At 42.6% G+C, this 19,163-nt stretch overlaps 1 protein-coding gene across 2 annotated transcripts; it reads right to left on the bottom strand.

Moving 5' to 3' along the window:
• Nucleotides 1-1,829: 1,829 nt before the first annotated feature.
• Nucleotides 1,830-19,068, bottom strand: DERL1 (derlin 1). 2 transcript variants are annotated; one of them, XM_065831025.2, is made up of 8 exons: nucleotides 18,738-19,068; nucleotides 16,787-16,898; nucleotides 13,476-13,540; nucleotides 10,693-10,719; nucleotides 8,292-8,387; nucleotides 7,554-7,606; nucleotides 6,295-6,405; nucleotides 1,830-4,534 (listed from the first exon to the last, which is right to left on the bottom strand). In XM_065831025.2, exons 1-8 carry the CDS (start codon nucleotides 18,888-18,890, stop codon nucleotides 4,396-4,398), a joined length of 756 nt encoding a protein of 251 aa, XP_065687097.1. In that variant the 5' UTR covers nucleotides 18,891-19,068; the 3' UTR covers nucleotides 1,830-4,395. The 2 variants fall into 2 exon arrangements, with proteins under 2 accessions (XP_065687097.1, XP_065687098.1); XM_065831026.2 differs by lacking the exon at nucleotides 18,738-19,068 and adding an exon at nucleotides 18,335-18,618.
• Between the last annotated feature and the right edge of the window lie 95 nt (nucleotides 19,069-19,163).

The following is a 19,163-nucleotide window of genomic DNA, read 5'->3' as shown; positions in this document are numbered from 1 at the left end:
GTGGCAAGTTGTGTTTTTAAATGCTGCCTCCAGCTGCCCTGATCTTCATCATGGGACATCTTCATCATGGGACATGATGGTTGGCCGTCCAGAAAACCTGGCCTTAAGAGCTGATTTGAGCTTTAATGGCATTTTGCAAGGGATTTGTCCTCCAGACGGAAAGAAAACAAAAAACAATGCAAAAAGCCCCACCTCCAAGCACCAGAATTAAGGTTTCATTATCACTTTTTTCCCCACAACGAGATTCCACAGGGGCCTTGCCAGCATCCCATAGTCACAGCTCCTTTTATGCAACTTTTGCTCACGAGTGGTGTAATCACCCCTCCTGGATTGTGTTCCAGATGATAAAAGGGTGAGCTACTGCTGTGAACAGAACTCCTTTCATCACCAAAAAAGCATGCTTGAAAAATATAAGCAGCTGAAGTGTTTTCATCTTTTCAATCCTCGAAAACAGCACATCATCACCTTTTAGATGTAAGTACTTCTGCTCAATATGCATAGTTAATTTAATTAATAAAGCTATGACAATAGACTCAATTCTGGATTTCAAGCTGCATTGCTACTATCATCCATAGCAAAATAAGAATCTAGGGATGCACAAAACAAGAAAAGCCAATTTACTACTGTAGGCAACGGCAATGCTAAGAACACCTTCACCAAAATTAGTGCTCTGCCATACCACAGCAAGCAAAAATTGATCCATCAATCCTAATCCTAGCACAGAACAAGGGAGAATATAAATCATCTTCATTTTATAGTTGCCGAACAGGATTACAAAGCCATTACGCGAGTTGTGGTATCAGAAGCTTCAGGCTGTAAATGAGTGTGTCCCTCTCCAGCTCACTCTCAACCATCAAGGCAAAGCAGTTTTCCTCCCTGATAAGGTACATCATGATCTACAAACAGAGACAGAACCTTGTGCTGCACTGCAAACAGTACGCTGTTCTGAAAACTAAAGCCTCTCAGTTTTCCTAATGCAAAAATTAGATGGCACAACAAAGCAACAGGTCCAGTTTCTCATTAAGCCACTGGCAACACCACATTACCAAGTTGCGTCGAGAGAAGAGCTGCTGCTAAGACAAAGCGAGAGCAATGAAAGATGAAGCCATTTAGAAGCATTTGGTGTCATATTCCTGGCTGTTCTGCTGACTGTTCACACAGCTGGAGCAAAATCAAGAGGCACATGCTGGCCATGCTGCTCTGCCTGGTGCACTTAGTGTGGACCAAGACTCTCCAGTTTGAGGAGCACACCAAATTCACACGGTGCCTTAGGCACCATGTCCATGATCTTTGGTGCCTCTGTGGTATCAACCAGGAAAAGTGCAGTCACATGAACGATGAGGAGCAGAAGAGTCATTCAGAGGATGCTCAGTGTGTCTCCAAATCAGCTGAGGTAAGGAATTCTGACAGCTGTGCACATCTGGCTGGACAGAGGCGGTATTGCAGAATATCAAGCTTACCCTGGGAAAAGTAAGTGATCTCTATCACTCCCACAAAGTTTGAGGGTTAGCAGAGGGATAATTCCTCCCACAGGGCAATAAAGAATGAATCGAGTATAGAAAAAAAAAAACCTGTAAAATAGTAATAGCCCAGGAAGGACATAGACTGTCAAAACTCAGAGATAAACAGAGACAAAGTCAATGCCTTCACAATTTTGCAACCCAACAGAGAAGACAAGCCTCCCACCCAAAAGCAGGTCATTTTCTTGAGTACTTTTATCAACAGCAGGAGGTGGCATCACAGTGCAGCTGTCAGACATTCCCCGGAGATGTGCAGACCACAAGGCTTGCCTTAAGCTGAAATATGATTTAGCAAAACAGAGACAGTAACAGAGATTAAAACTTTAATTTAAAACTTTGCCAACAAAAAAATCGATTACAAAAAGGGAAATTATCTGTACAAAATAAGAAACGAGGTACCCATTTAACATGAGACTGCCATTGTCAGTGTATACTGGAGGACAAACAGTGCTTCAGGTCAAGCAACAAGTGAAAAATGAACAAACTGAGCTCGTAATATGGAATTCTGAAGTGAATTTTTCATAAACCAAAGTAAATTGACTTGAAGCAGTTCACAAGCCAATCAAGACTTATCAGAAGTCTCTTTTCCTTGCAAACCTTTTCCTCTTAATTTAGAAGAGGATGGACTAGAAAGCAAGAACCAGCACAGTGCAGTGGGCCAGGACAATGACTTCTGCCATCCTTCCTCCCACCCAAACCTTCCTCCTGGCCTTCTGTGCAAAACGCGCTGCAGTTTGAGTGTGCTGAGGATTTGGCTGAGTCGCAAACTATTGCATCTTCATTTAACAGTTAGGTCCTGGCTCAAAATGAAGACAAACGCTTTGGAGACAGCGATATTACTATGACTAAAAAGACCAGCTGCATCCTGACTCCTATAAAAATGATGGTTCTCAGACTTTTCAAGTTTGCATCAAATAACAGCTGTCGGTCAATGATAGATTAGTATTTACAGCACTGCAGTCCTCTTTTCTACCTACCATTTTATACAAAAAAAGACAAGAGCATCTTTAAAACTCATCACTGGACAAAAATGGCAGGTGATTTCTGAACTCAAGTTCCTGTAAAACCTAAACACACAATATGATCATAACCAGTTTTCTACATTTTTCCACAAGCCGGATCAACAAAATTGAGTTGCAGTGAAGAAAGGGAGCACGCGTCTTTCTCAAGCAAGCGAGTTGAAAACCTCCAGTCTGACTGCTTATTTTCCCCCCAAGTTTCACATCATGCAGTATTTACAAGTTTTAAACCTTCAGAACCAAGGTTTAGTGAAGAAACAGAGTAGTTATAAAAATGCTTTGCCCAGATTCACTTCACCTACTTATAGATACCTGAGATACCTAAGCTGGGACAGGACAGCCTTCTGTGCCCTATCTACCCAGTAAAAAGATAGATAAAAGCTAAAGGGAAATTCAAAGACTCAAATCTCATCCTAGTGACAGTGCTCCTCTCCCTCCAACTGTAAAATGAAAAGGGATCAACTATATTTCAACTTAAAAGCCTTGGTTAAGCCTAGAGTAATTATGTTCCTAGCTTAAGTGTTGTCATTTATGTGGCCTAAGCCTCAACTCGCTCACTAGCAGCTCTCACCTAGGGGAGTTGGGGACAGCTATTATACCTTTGAGAAGTGCTATGAAACAAGTACGAATCCTCCTGACAGCTGGGAAAACTGAGATAAGAAGTTTGCTCAAGTCCATACGGTGAGTCAGTAGCGCTACAGCTCCCCACATCTCAGCCCTGTGCTCTGCCCGCAGGAACCTAGTACGAGGAAAACTACTGTACAGAATCATTTCCTTCTCTGTGTCAAAAAAGTTTTACCAAAAACATACAGACACTAACAAACAGTGTATATAATTTCTTATTTGACAATGAAAGAGTCCTGTAGTAAAGCAATCTGGTCTATTGTATCTTGACCCTGGAAAAGTTTACTTCCAGCGTTGATTCCGTGACATCTTAAAGCTTTTAAGAGAAAGATGAAGATCAGTTAACAAATAATGCTGCAGTCAGTATCCTTTACATTAATCACAATGATACGTTATATTTGCTAGTTTAAGTAGTATTTGTGCTACCCAATTTTGCAATCAAAATAGAAACCTTGAAGACAAGAATTCACAGATCTTGGGGGGAAAAAAACAAACAAACAAACAAAACCCAAGCCAGACAACTTCAGCTTTATCAGAGCAAGCCTTGTAATACGCCATGGCAAGTCCAGAGATTTCAATCCTGTAAGTATCTGTTATTGCCATTTCAAATTAAAACCCTCTTATCCTCAGTCTTGCCCATCCCATACTGTAGCAGGAAGGACAAATGCTACATGGCAAGAAAAAGCTCCTGTCAAAACACAGCTTAATAATGGAAATGAAACATTTGCCCTTTGCTTTATGAGTGCAGCAGAGAGATATCACTTAAGTAATGTTTCCAAAGACCCTGGGACTTAAGCACAGCTGTGGAAAAAGTCAGCTTCCTAACTTTGGGCTTAGCTTGATCCATCCGCCTCACACTGAATTCTTACCTTACCAGAGTCAACAAAGCTTTTAACGTACCAGGTGAGACGTAACCATTAGCTTGCTCCATCACATCACGGAACAAGGCGGCATTATGGATGCCCACTGCGACAGACAGACAATACTGTATAGAGAAGGCTTTTTTTAATGGCGGAATCAAATTGGACACTACTGGCTAACCTGGAGCAAGATCTACATTTTTCCCTTCTGGAGTTTCTAATTTTCTCTTGAAGCAGAAAAATTCTTTCTAATCAGTTAAATCCAACAGTACTACAGAGAGCTCAGTTCTTAAGCATGCTCTGCAGCAGGAAGGGTCGGTCCTACATCCAATTAAAACCACAGAGTTGCTCTTTTCCAAGGGTAGGAGTTCTTCACTGGTCACCCAGTCGGAAACCTTGGCCCCAGTTGTGTCTTCCACCACCCCGCTGATCTTCTGCAGCTCTTCTCATGCTGGCAGGTGGGACACCAAACCCCGACACTCCTCCTCTCCTATTTGGCAGCCAGCGGTACCTGGGACAAGCCAGGAGAGAATGAGAGAGTTTGATAAACAGCTGAACCTTGGGGGTAAATGCCAGACTACTTTTCCATGCACTTCCTTTTAGCTGCCAGACTTTTCAATACATCTGTCTTTTCCCAGCACTACTTCACAGAATTCTTTCCAAATCTAAGCCCTCGGCACATGGAGTAATGGGAATTTTGGGGAACTTCCATCTCTGCGATATGGTTATATACAACAGTCCGAACACAGGGAAAAAGAACACATGATAACAGGAGCCTTAGTGTTGAAAATAAATGCTGTGATATGAACTTAGTTCCCGTAACTTCTCTCCCTTTTCTTCTGGAAAAATAATTTTTAAAAATCCAAATCGCTTTGAGCATCTCTCAATAGTTATAAAGCTCCTGTTATCACAGCATCCAGCCATCTCACTGCTCTGCAAGTAAATGCTGCTGAGGAACTGGGGACCAAAGAAATTAAGGGATACAGGCTCGAACGAATAGTTTGAAATCAAGCTCAAGCAAATCAGAGCTGTAAGACCTTATAATCCAACTTAGAGTGATCTAAAAGGCAGCTTCTGCATTTTGCAAGGGATGCCATCAATGCAGAGTCATTTCAGCACTACAAGTTACACACAGCAAAACCCTTGCTGAATTTGACCACGAAAATCTGAGGCCCAGACACAAAAACAAGATTCCTCTCTAAAAACACAATGATTCTGTATAGAAAAGGTTAGCTGTAAGGATAGCTGTAATTCATCACATCTTTTTTTTTTAAGAAAACATTACGATGCAAAGGCAGAATTTATCCCTTTTTAGAGATGTTTGTAATACTTCTGTTCCTGCTCCTCAAATACAGAGAAAAATTAAATACACATATGAGGAATCAGGAAAATTGCACAAAATCAACAAGACTGACAGCAGTTTCAGATCTGTTATTACCTTGAAAGACATTTTAAAACAATATTTTTGTCTTCTAGTCTTTTATGGAAAATTAGGTTTACCAGGAAGGCTTCCAAACACAAAAGTAGAACATAATACTTCCTTACTCATTAGAACTTGTACACGAGGTACAACTGTAATTCAACTTTGCATTTTTTAATTAAAAGTTTATGCTATATAAAGAGTTAATTGAGTTGCCAACTAAACTTTGGTAGAGAAAAAAATATTTACAACCCAAAAGAATGAGGACAAAGGCAACCGATGATACAAACTTTGGCTTCTGATCGTAGAATTTCAATACCAAAGCAATGAATAAATTGCAAGAAAAAGTATTTCAGAAGCCAAGACCCGCAGCCTCAGTCGACTGGTACTGACTGCAAAGCAGCACACATGTGATAGCCCTGAACAAATCTGCAGCTGACTCCTATTATTGTTACAGGTTGCTGAACTGGCAGCTACTGTAATGATACATTGAAAAACGGATAAAAGATCCTTTACAGGAGAAACCCATTTTTTTAATACCATCTGATAATTGTTATGGAGTTCTCTTTACTACAGTTCAATTCACTAGCAGAACTATGACTTTACTCTCATTCTTAAGACTGGGTAAAGGACACAAGCCATCCATCAGAGTTACAGAGAACTTTCGCATGGGCCATTTACAAGAAACTCAACATTTCTGATGACTCAGCAGCACAGTCAATGTGACAGTCTGAAGGAGGTTAATTCAGCAAAGTATTTTACACCTTATAACCCCAGCAAATATTTGTCTGCTGAACAATACAGAAAATTGGACCAAATAAACAGTGAGGTAAAGAATAAAGCCAACTTACAGGAACTGAGGTGTGGACAGAAAATTCCTTCCTCCCAAATCCATTGGATATTTAAACATTAAGAAGAAATACAGGTGTCCAACCAGATTTCCTATCAGCTCATTGATGACTCTGCAAGGCAAAAGAAAAAGAATTGTTTCACATGCTGTCTTCTCTGAAAATAAACAAGTGTCCATGTGCTGGCAGTTACTCCTGTTCACCTGCCACGGGCATTGCCAGGGCCATGAGCCACAGACAATTTCCCTTCTCTCAGCATTTTGCAGTCACTTCTTTCGAAGCGCCAGCCTCCAGTGCCAACACATCAACAGGCTGTTCCACCCTCCCTTGCAAGCCTTCTCTACAGCCTGCACTGAAAATGCAATTAAATACTTGTTTACATCAGGGAATTAGACCGTACAGCTATTAGTGTCTAAAATAATAGTCTGCAGAGCTTGAGAAGTTACTGCTGTTTTCACTGGACAACGTGACTCCTGCTGTACTGAACTGGTTTGTTCCCAATTTTGCAACAAACACTGTTGAATGGAGGCCCTTGAGTATCTTCCGTCATGCACAGAAACAGCAGGTATCAAACAGCAAGCAGTTTTCCCAAGTGACAGATGAGTCAGTGGGAGGCAGAGCAAGGAAAGGGAATTTGGTTTTGCTGTACTATCTCCTCCTTCTATAAATCAACCCTGTAACTTGTTACTGTCACTAACTGTGTTACAGCGGCACCAAGAGGCCCCAGCCACTGCAGGGCACTGGTGGGGAAGACCGTGCACAGAGGGGATTACTGCATCGCGGAGTTCGGTCAAAGAAATGCAAGATAGACCAGTGAATTCAGCCAGTGCTAATACAGCACTCTGTGGCCTTGCTTTTGCTATTTTCCCTTGTTTCAAGAGTGGAAAAATGCATCACATCGGGCAAGATTGTGAGGGAAAGAAGCAGCAGCACTATCAGAGTCAAGCTAAATTTGACCTTACCACCAGTTATGACAGGTGGTCATACAGGATGACATCTTTCTTTACTGTGCATTGCTCTTTAAGTAAGGAAAAGCCTAATGCATAGATTTACTAGAAAATAAACAAATTCTTATTACTTTGCCCTCACCTACATTATCTACTTCTCACACACACTTTGCTTTTATCTTAAATGACTGAGCATTACCAGCCAGATAACTTAACTTTAAGACTTATTTTAATGTTCCTTCTGAATTCAGCAGTAAGTTCAATAGCTATAAAAGATTTTATAACTTCAGATTTGCTATATAAATAAATACATACGATCCACCGATGATGTAGTTGAATACCAGAATGACCCACGGAAGGTAACAGGCCTGAAAAGGAAGGCAATGGAAACAGAGAAGTTCTAAGTACAAATTAAGAACACAAACCTGCTCAACTTCCCACTGCACTAATAAGCATTATTATAATTTCAGTGGTTTTGACATTCCACAAATCCTGATATATTAACTTATGCAGATGCTACCTAACAAGGTAGGATACCCCAAAGTGAGCAATCAGTAACAAATTTTTAGATAAATAACACCCATTTAAACATTATAAGTAGATGCTTCTTCTGCACTCTATGTTCCACAGTATACTTACATCTGAAAGTCCTAACACTTCTGATTTTGAAAAGGTCTGGAAACAATGTTCAAAAGAGTTCTCACTGCAAGATCTGGCAGAAGCAGACGAGGTCACACAGGAAAGAACAATTTATCAACATTTCCTCTCTACGGTGTTGATACATTCAGCTTTTATGCAGGTTAATATTTATCAGGTATTTTTTCCTCTTTTCAGATCAATGAATTTCAGTTGTCAGGGCATCTCTTCAGTAAAGTCACGCTGCGTGACAGCATATGGAAAACCATACAGAAATACGTCTTTGCTGCATCTCAAGGAGTATATAGCTATGTGAAAGCACAGGACATCTTTAATATGAGAAAATATTTATATTTTGCCACCCCCTTCATGTGCATCTTCTGGGCAGAAATCTTTCCAATATCCTGTCTGACATACCTTAAATCTTGTTCCAAGCCAAAACGATACAATCATCTCTCTGTTCAGCTGGGCCCACACATAAAGTACTGACATGATGAGTGGAATCATCAGCAACTGCAATGTTTAAAAAAAAAAGGGGCAAAAAGTTACCACAACTTTCACAGAGGCTCAAGAAACTTAAAGAGGCATCAGGAGCTGTACGTTTCAAAAATGACTTGTAAGCACGACCCATCAGCAAAATCTTTACAGATTGCCCCATAATCTTTGCCACCAGTTCAAAAGCTACTGTGAAAGCTACACAGGAGAACCTGCTCGGTCATTCTCTTTTGCAAGACCATGCCAAAGCAAAGGGCTCCAACCTGCATCGAGTGACACAGCAGCTGTGGCCATCTCCCCTGTCCCCAGCTGCTCGGCAGGACCCTACAGCACAGTCAGTGATGTGTTTGTGTTACAACCATTCCCATTCACAACCCAGGGCCTTTCAGTATTTAAAAGGAGCCTATAAGAAAGATGGGGACAGAGTTTTTAGCAGGGTCTGTTAACACAGGACAAGGGGTGATGGTTTTAACATAAAGGAGGGGAGATCCAGCCTAGACATGAGGATGAAATTTTTTATGAGGGTGGTGAAGCACTGGCCCAGGTTGCCCAGAGAGGTGGTAGATGCCCCATCCCTGGAGACATTCAAGGCCAAGCTGGACGGGGATTTGAGCAACCTGATGTAGTTGAAGATGTCCCTGCTTATTGGAAGGGGCTTGGACTAGATGAGCTTTGAAGGTCCCTTCCATCGCAAACTATTCTATGATTCTATCGATCTAAATGTTACTCCATCAAATTGCCAGCTACATCCTCCTCAGAGCACCACAGCAGGAAGGTGCATGAGCACATCACCATTTCAGAGGACTGCTGCCAGCCCTGGCAAAGCCACCTCGGTAGAGCTCAGAATTAACCCATATTCCACACTGGAAGGTGAGACTTTCAAACACCTCCTCACTGTGACTGTGTATTAGCTGACTGGACTATTTCTAGCGAAACAAATATAAAACACTATTTTAGCCAACTGCTGATTTCTGAACTGAAGGCAGACTCTGCCAGCAACACTTCCCTAAACTGGTTTAACTCTACAAACCAGTTTGTGTGTTTGGAAGAGAGGTTAAAACTCCCCCCTTCAAGGGTGCCGCTATTGAACAGGTTCCACGATAAAGCTGGCACACCAGCACCCCAAGCCCTCCCGTGCACCAGCTGTCTGACTTGTCACACAAGCACCTTAGGGTGTCTATTAAAAACACTTTTATTTTACTAGAAAAATAAAGTAACATCTAATTTCTGAAAGTATTTGACATGGGAAGAGAGGCTCAGCTATCCTACTTCTCACTTTCAAGCAGGCCACTCAACACAAGCAAAAAAACCTTATTACTAAGAAAAACACGTTTGTACCTCAAACAACTGATTCTCTTTAAGCAATGCTTTGTATGCAGATATAAAACCATCTTAAGTACCTTTTTAAAAAAGACACAAATCAACACAATCAGTCTAAAATTCATACAAGGTCTGGGTGACTTCAGCATGCTTTTGAAGAACTTTGTGGTGTCTTCCCCATAGCAAAGAAAGTTTAAGTGCAAAGTTATGGACAGCCCTTAACAGACCTCAGTCCTGACTAGAGATGCATGATTGCTATTTTTGCGTGCCAGAGGATCTAATAAATGCTAAGATCATATGGCACACAATACTTGAGATATTGATACAGGCTTTGGGTGACGGACAGAATAACATGAGAAAAGCACGGGCAGGCTAAAGACATGCAGTTATCTAATACTTTGTTGTCTCTAACAAACACTCCCTCATTTCCGTCCTTAATATCTGGGGTCAAAAGAACTACATCATCAAAACCGGTTCTTTAGACCACTAAAATTTGATTAAAATAATCACTCTTGTGCTGATTTTGCACTTCAGAACTCCGATCTGAATCCGAAGTTGCATTTTTCACAAAAACAATCTTTAGCCAGCAAGTAAAAGGCACACTGAATTTGAGAAGATTAATGAACCCAAGAATCATTTTTAGATTAAAAAAGTAAGACTGCAGATCCACATTCATTAGAGGAAACAGTGCATAGGTGACATCTTGTGTCCATTTTAGTTAAAGGCTGAACACTTCTTGACTGCATAAAGAACCAATTTCTTCTCCTTGACTCCCTAAATTAGGAATGGCACAGTCAGATACCAGATATAGGCTTTTGCCACTAGCTGAGGCTGACCTGAACTAAAAAACTAACAATACATGCACAGCAGTCCATTTTGATATCAACTAAGCTAGCCCAGCTTCACTACGTTCTGAAGTTATGTCAATAATGCTCTATATGAAGTCAGTAAGTAGTCAGAAAATTCCATAAGATTATTATTTAAGAAACTGCACCGTGCTTACCTGCATGTCCATTGCCAAGCCAGTTATCTGTCATTGCACCATTAAGGAAAACGCAGCAAAACCTGACAGACTAGAATGACAAAAAGAAACTTTGCACACACTGAACACATATGCAAAGGCCTTTAATGTTTAAAATTAAAACCAGCGTTTTTGTGTAGTATTAAGTTAATCACTGGAAAACCAAAAAACCTCCAATGATCTAGAGACTCATGCACTTAATTTCAATAATTGCTTTTCAGTAGCCTTTCAAGCTACCAGCTCAAGTCATTACCCCGAGGGCTCATGGATGCACTGACCTTCCGTCATCAAACTAACTACAAACTACTAACTACAAAGTCAGTCCTTGCATAAAAGTATGTTGCAGGCTTAAGAGCTGGATTCTTTCATTAGTCTTTAAAAAAAAGACTAAAATGTTGGTTTTCTAACTAAAGAAATACCAGACCATCAAAAGAAACAAAGAAAAAAATCAATATATTGCCACTGAGTCATAGAAAATAAATAATTTCCTTAATGCTACTCTCCCACCTTAGAACCCAAAGGATCTGCTGGATGTAGTAAGTTTGGAGTAGAAACAGTTGCTGAAGAATTTCACTATGATGAGAATGCTTTTAACAGTTCATCAATGTGTATAAAATGGCACCAAACATTTTCCCAGATCAGGCATCCAGCTTGCTCCTTACATCATATAGGGAAAAAGCAACTGGAAGCTGTGAAACAACCACTTTGAAAGCCAAGCCACTATCAGATTAATCTAATCACTCCCAGTCAGCTGCCTGCAACCACAAAGAAGCTGGTGGTTTTCTGAACAACAGAGTTAAACCCATGATGTTTGCCTGGGTACTGCTGTGGCTCAACAGGACGGGCAGGAAGAGCAATTCCCTCCATACAGTGGAATGTGACTAGAGATGGTTCATCTATCGGTAAAGGCGAGAGCATTTCTACACACTAGGTCTCCGAGCTGTATCTGGTTCACTCTGGTGTCACCACTCCCTTTCTTCCACACGCTGTGCCACCACAAATTGCTACAGGGAGGCAGCAGCAGCACAGACAGAATGGAACCATCTCCAATGATGGAGGTTCCACAACCCCTCTCGGCAATGCATGCCACTGTTTGACAGCCCTTACATATAAATGGAATTTTCTGTGCTTCATTCTGTGCCTGTTCTCTCTTGTCCCAGCACTGAGCATCACTGAGAAATGCTGGGCTCTATTTCCTTTACTCCCTTCCCCATCACATACTTATCCACATGGATACAGTGTCCAGCTCTGGAGCCCTCAGTATAGCAAAAGACATGGACCTGTTGGAGAGGGGCCAGAGGAGCCACAGAAATGATCAGAGGGCTGGAACAGCTCTGCTGTGAGGACAGGCTGAGAGAGTTGGGGTTGTTCAGCCTGGAGAAGAGAAGGCTCCGCGGAGACCTTATTGTGGCCTTCCAGTACTTAAAAGGGGCCTGTAAGAAAGATGGGGACAGACTTTTTAGCAGGGTATGTTACAACAGGACAAGGGGTAATGGTTTTAAACTAAAAGAGGGGAGATTCAGGTTGGACATGAGAAGACATTTTTTTATGATGAGGGTGGTAAAACACTGGCCCAGGTTGCCCAGAGAGGTGGTAGATGCCCCATCCCTGGAGACATTCAAGGCCAGGCTGGACGGGGCTCTGAGCAACCTGATCTGGTTGAACATGTCCCTGCTCATTGCAGGGGGTTGGACTAGATGAGCTTTTAAGGTCCCTTCCATCCCAAACCATTCTATGACAAATGCTCCAACCCTTTAATCCTCTTTGTGACCCTTTGCTGGACTCACTCCAGTATGTCCTATGTCTATCTTGTACTTGGTAACCTGGAGCTGGATGCAGCCCCCTATCTGTCTCACAAGGGCTGAGCACAGAGGAGTCATCACCTCCCTCAACCTGCTGGCAACGGTCTGCCTAACAGAGCCCAGGAGGCTGCTGACAACCTTTGCCACAAAGGCACATTGCAAGCTCATGGTCAACTTGGGGTCCAGCAGGAACCTCAGCGTCTTTTCTGCCAAGATGCTTTGCAGACTGTCATTCCCCAGCCTGTCCTGGTGCCTGAGGCTGCCCAGGGGCAGGACTCCACACATTTGTTTGCCAAGTTTCAAGAGATTTCTGACCAGCACATTTCTCCAGCCTCTAAAGATCCCTCTGAATGGTACCACAACCACCTGGTCTATCAACAACTCCTCCCAGTTTTGTATCTGAGACCTGAAACAAAACTCAGGTAGAACAGCCCAGCTCATGGAAAAGCTGTTTCCCAACATTCTCAAACTGACAAGCCCAGCTCCTTCAGGAAGGTGGCTCAGTGCAGATGTTGCAACGCTGCTCTCACAGACTCAGCCGACTCATATCCAGCAGGTAAAGGATCTCGCCATGAGGTACCTGAATTTCCAGCTCAGGGAATGGCAGACATCAGACCTATTTGCACATGGCAGTTTAAACACATGAAATTCACTCTCAGCCCCTCTAGCAATCCACAAAAGGGGCCAAGTGAGGCAACACAGCAAACACCATGGAGGCTCACAGAGGATGAGCTGAGCTTTACATAAGCAGAACTCTAGTCCCCAGATTACATACTACTAGCACACTTATTAGTATTCCCCCTGCAAGCCACTCACTACCTTTCCAGGAAGATTAAAAACTCACCTGTGAACATTTGCTACATCTTAAAACTTCAGTTGCCAAAACTTGGTCTTTGAACATATTTTAGACAGAAACAGAATGACCAAAATATTCTAAAACTTTGATGACGAGCAGAAGGATACAACAATGCAGATCCAGTTAAACAGGAGCATGAACATGTAATCTGCTGGCCTTCCATCAAAAGCCCCTGTAAATAAAAAAATTGTTAATTTCTTATCAAGATTTCAGTGCATTTCTTAAGACTTTAAGAAAAGCTCAATTAAGAACAGTTTCCTTATAAGTGGTCTACGGTTTATGATTTTTATTTTTTAAACTTTAAAAGGCCTTATAATAGAACAACCTACAGGACCAGAAAAAAAAAAAACAAACAAGCCATTCAGCCTATTGCATTAAGTGCATACACAGCAGCTCCACTAAAAAAGGAACACACTTTAATTCTGGAGATAAGTGGTTTTAAATTCACAAGATTTCAAAATGGAGTTGGAGCCCATCCGTCATACTAAGCTCCCAGTCAGAAGCACACAGTAAGGAAATACACAGCAGAGGCACAAAGTTCAATGATCGAGTCATGTGGAAACCAGTTCGTACTTAGGCAAATTGCATCCTCTTTGCATCATCTAGTCAGATGCAAGAGATACCACAGTTTTTACACTGCAGAAAAATTAGCATAGATGACAAGGAGGGTACACATGTGCAGTGCATTCTGTTCCTTCATCTAAGCTTAACTGTTTTCCTCATTTCCCATTTTAAACGTGTCATTTTTTTTTCAGAACAGCAGAAACAAAACAATAGGGTAACACTCCCTGCGGGTGACACTAAGTGAAATTATCTTTAGATGTCCAGTTGAGTTTGGGACCTGGCAGATAGAAGGGTTAAAAAAAACACCAAAACCCGTAACAGCTCCTTGCAAACATGAAAATCATAAGCTCTCGCTCCTGCAAACTGTGGTAAAAGGCTGGCATGGACCTCGTCATTTGAGCAAGACTTGTCTCAACTTTCATGTAGCTCCACGCAGGCAAGGAACACCTGAGAATTCTGCTGAAACAGACCCAGATCACACAGCGACAAACACAGCACAGCACCACCAAACTGAATTCCATGCTAATAATTAAACATGCCTAGAAAGAAGGACACAGCTTAATGTTAGCACTGTTTGGCTTCCTACAACTATTTTACATGTCCCCAGAAATTTAAAGAAAGAGAAATATTTGTAAACATTAGCTTTTTTTAATAACTAGAGTAACTCAGCCTATCTAAACCAAAATATTTTAGTCATTTTCAGTTTAAGTTCAGCCATGCAAGTTACATGATGAGGAAAACAAAAAACCTGAAAAGATCTTTTGGAAAGTTTTAAAGTTGGAGATCAATAGAAACTGGAGTTTTATCCTTACTGTTGCCATACAACAAATAGAAGCAAATAATGAGAGGAAACTGACTAACCCTGTAGAAACTCCAGCATAGGAGTTCTTCCAGAATAGGAAGAAATCAAAGCAAGTATTGTTCCCTTAAAGTTTTTCACGTCTCATTATCTAGGTGATTATGAAAAAGAATATTAGACAAACCATTTAAGTTTACTTTCCAATAATATCGAAGAAAACTGAGCTACAGACTGCCGAAAAGCTCAGCACAGGGGCAAGGTGAGCTCTACCCACTGTGTCCTTCAGTAGGAACCAGGTCCAGTCATCGGGGAAGAGCTGCAGACTCAGAACCTCATCATTCAGTCTGCGAAGGAGTGAACTCTGCGTATTCTGCTTTTCCTGTTCCTATTTGTTGTGGTGTTCTCCAACAGAAGCAAAACAAAACCACATCAATCTGCTTTTCCTCAGGAAATCAGAGGTCTGCTTGTTAGGAAAGCACACGCACAGCACAAACTCATGTATGTTGTTGACAGCTAAATTTGAAGCTAGTGTGGAACACCAGTGCACGCTCAAAGACCACACACAACCCTGAAAACAGAAGTTTCACTTCTGCAGTTTCACAGACAAAAGGAAGCATAGACCTATGCTGATTTCTGCCTGTAAACATATTAACAGTCACTTCCACAGCTCCCGCTTCCAGGAGGATTCAAGCTTTTTTTCATAAAGAAGAAGGACCTAACCAAAAACTTCATTTATACCCAGAAAAAAATGACTGTACTATAGGAGAAGTGCATTGATTCAAACAACACCACAGCTGACTTCCCAGGTTCAAAATCCAGATGTGTTGTACAGCAGAAATGTAAATTTACTGCTGAAAGAATTTATTTCCTTCCATGAGACTTCTGCCACAGCACAGACAACTGGAGGGTTCTGTAAGTTCACGTACAATCAGTAATGTCTTAAAATTAGCAAATATTAATCAGGAACTCTCACTACGCATAGCTTTACACAGTAGAATGTCATAACTGCCAGCACTCTCTGTGTCCATAATCTACTGCAGAAAGGCTCAAAGAGAAAGAGGAACTGTTTCTAGCTATTGAACTACTGCTTTGAGTAAGAAAACAATCAAATACGATCTGGTATCACTCCTCCCTTTGACTGCTATTCTTCTTATGACTTAAAAGGGATTCCATAATACTCTCGATGACATGTTTACTGGGGACCTCTTCTCTGTCGTGGGACAATGCATTTCCACTTACACCATCAGTTCTAAGACTCCATTAGAACTACACTGACATTCTTGTTCATAAAGGCTTTCAGGAGGAGCTTGGCTTTGCAAATACTTTAATTATTTATTTCAACTGAAACAATTTTTGTCTAGCTTTAATGAACTGTGCAGTGCAAAATAAAACCAGTTTTGAAGCAACAACAACCTCTTTTTTGAGAGAAATTGTCCATTATCTGATCTCCTTTCTTCTGTTCTTAGCTTTTCCCCCATAGCTGAAAATCCAACTAGTTCCTTAACTTTTTCACATTTCTATTTGACAGAGGGGTACATGTCACTTGGACAAGATATCTCTCAATTCAGCATAACTGATAGAATAACACAGGTAAGCATCATTGCCTTTTAAAGAAAGGAAAAACTGACACTTATTTTCTCTGGACTGATATATCACTATTACATATGCTCTATCATCCTTCCGTGTTAAAAGATGGCAGTCACAAGAAAACAGAAGTAATGTCATCTTTTAGTCTCTCTCCCTCATTTCCTGAAATCCAACAATTGAAAGGAAACACCAGGCCCTCCCACTGGAAGGAGCAACACGTTCAGATCCCAAATGAACAGGGTCCCTTACAAAGGGAAGGAGCAACTCACAAAAACTCAGTTTTCAGAGCAGCTTCCCATTGACCAACATGAGTGGGCACAGAGATGAGCCATCTTTCTCATTATTCTGTCTGAATTAGCCACAACCCCATCACAACAAACACTCCCAACAGCTCAATCTGACAATACTTCGTCTCTGCCGACTCCAGGCAGAGTTCGCCATGTACATACAATTTCATGAATAACATACCTGTTTCTAATCGTGATGAGTATTGATACAAGAAATACAAATTCACCAAGTAGAGAAATCCTGTTCCAGGTCCCACTGGGAAGAAGAAAGTTGCAGTTATCGGTCGCCAGATCTGTCCAGATCAAAAGAGAAAGATGTATTTATCAATATATACTGTAGAATGAACTCATATGCATAGGTTTTTTGTTTTCATTCACTATCGATTATTTGCAAAAATCAGGGAAAAAAGGCTTCAGCAGTCTTCAAGGTTGTTTGTTTTGGTTTTGTTTTTTTTAATCTGATAAGCAAAGCTATTAAGATTACAACAGAAATCACCCACAACTTCCCAGATTGCTTCCATCACATCTTCACAGTACTGAGTCTTTACTGCAGTGTAAAAGGGATACACTTGCAAGGATAGTTCCCTGTTTTAAAAGGGTCCAGCCATACAGAATCCATTCTCACCTGTTGTACAGATGCCAAGGAATTCATAAAATGATCCTTCATGTACCATTTCAGACAGAATGTACTGCTGTGAGCATTTTGCACCTGCTTTAGAGAGCCTCCCAGTTATCAATATCAGGCACAGCCAACTGCACGGCAGCACGTAGCAGGGACAGAAAACATCTGGCCATTCATGAATAAGCTCTTTAATCAGCAGCATTTCCAAACAGATCACTGAGATCCTGAGCATCACCATCCGAGAAAAAAATAACAGAACTAAGAATAAAATCAGTCATTTAAGCTACTAAATCTTGGGGACAATACATGAAACAAACTACAGGTAGCGCTATCTTTTTTTGCACCCAGTCTTTTTTGCTGAAGCTATAATGAGCACAAAGAATAGACATTTTAAGGTTGGGATCTTCCCTCTTCTTTCACTTTCCTCCTACACACCTGCATACCAAAACACTGAACCTGTCACCTCCCAGTGAAAGGAAAAAGACTATGTCCAGTTTGTACCAGTTTTGATATTGCTAAGGTGCATCTGAAACCTCTGGACTTCAGATGTTGGTTTATGTCAACCATCTATGCACTGAAGTTGACAATCCCAAATAGAATTTTCAGATTCCAAGCAACAAACATTACGAAGCTGCAAGAAATGTACCCACTTCTCTAGCTTTAACTTAACATCTCCAGAGCCATGTGAGGCGTAGAACAGTCACATACCTGCTTGTAACCCCTGCTCCCAAAGTCAGGCCCACACAATAGAACCATAGAATCATTTCGGTTGGAAAAGACCTTTAAGATCATTGAGCCCAACCATAACCAAACCCTGGCACTAAACCATGTCCCTAAGAACCTCATCTACATGTCTTTTAAACCCCTCCAGGGATGGTGACTCCACCACTTCCCTGGGCAACCTGTACCAATGCCTGACAACCCCTTCCGTGAAGAAATTTTTCCTAATATCCAATCTAAACCTCCCCTGGTGCAACAACCTCACAACAGAGGCCGGGCAAGTCACCTGAAGTCACAGCCACAGGTTTATGGGTACAATGCACTTGAGCACAACAACCAGCACCAGCCAGAACATTCCCCAGAAAACAAACAAACAAACAAACTTACTTCTGTAAAAGAGGCACCAGAATGAGACACAAAACGAAGTACAGGACCTGCCAAGGGCCACAGTCCTCCTTGGCTCCCCCAGGGGTCCCGGCAGCGCCAGACACCGCCGTCTGTGTCACCTTGGCAGGGGCACAACACCCGCTACCCCCGGGGCCCGGCCCGTAGGCCTTGTGTAGGTTAAGTAGGAAGGCAGAACCGGCTCCCCGCTGGCGGTGACCGTGGCCGCTCCTAAGGGCCGCCTCGGTGCGCGGTTCCCTCCCAAGCGGCCGCGGAGGCCCGCGGAGGGCACCAGGCCCCGCCCGCACCGCTCACTACAACTCCCAGAATGCCGAGCGCGCCCCGGCTCGGCTCGCTTACAGCCGTGTGCCGCAGGGCACGCTGGGAGCGGTAGTTCGGCCCGTACCTGGAAGCGGTTGATGAAGGCGTCGGGCCAGAGGAAGAGGTAGACGGGGCTGACGAGGCCCAGCTTGCCGATGAGCGGCAGCGCGATGGAGCCGGCGAACCAGTAGCGGGTGATCAGCGGGATGCTCCGGAACCAGTCCCCCAGGTCCGACATGTCGCCGGCGCCGCGCCCGGCCGCCGCCGAGGCCTCGCTACCAACCGGCCGCTGAGGGAGAGACGAGAGTCCGGCCGCGCTCCGCCCGCTGCTCCCAGCGCCGCCGCCCCGGGCAGGGAGGGGAGCCCCAAACAGACGTGGCACCGCCGAATTCGGCCGAGCCGCCGCTTCCGGCCCCGCCCCTTCGGCTGCCGGGACAACGGCAGCGCCGGAAGTCCCGCCTCGAACGGGGGAGCGACCCTCTGTTGCCGGGTGACGGTGCCACCGCCCCCG

This window comes from Patagioenas fasciata, chromosome 2 (genome assembly GCF_037038585.1).
Source record: "Patagioenas fasciata isolate bPatFas1 chromosome 2, bPatFas1.hap1, whole genome shotgun sequence".
Classification (NCBI taxonomy): Eukaryota; Metazoa; Chordata; class Aves; order Columbiformes; family Columbidae; genus Patagioenas; species Patagioenas fasciata.
This window is presented reverse-complemented; position numbering and strand designations above follow the sequence as displayed.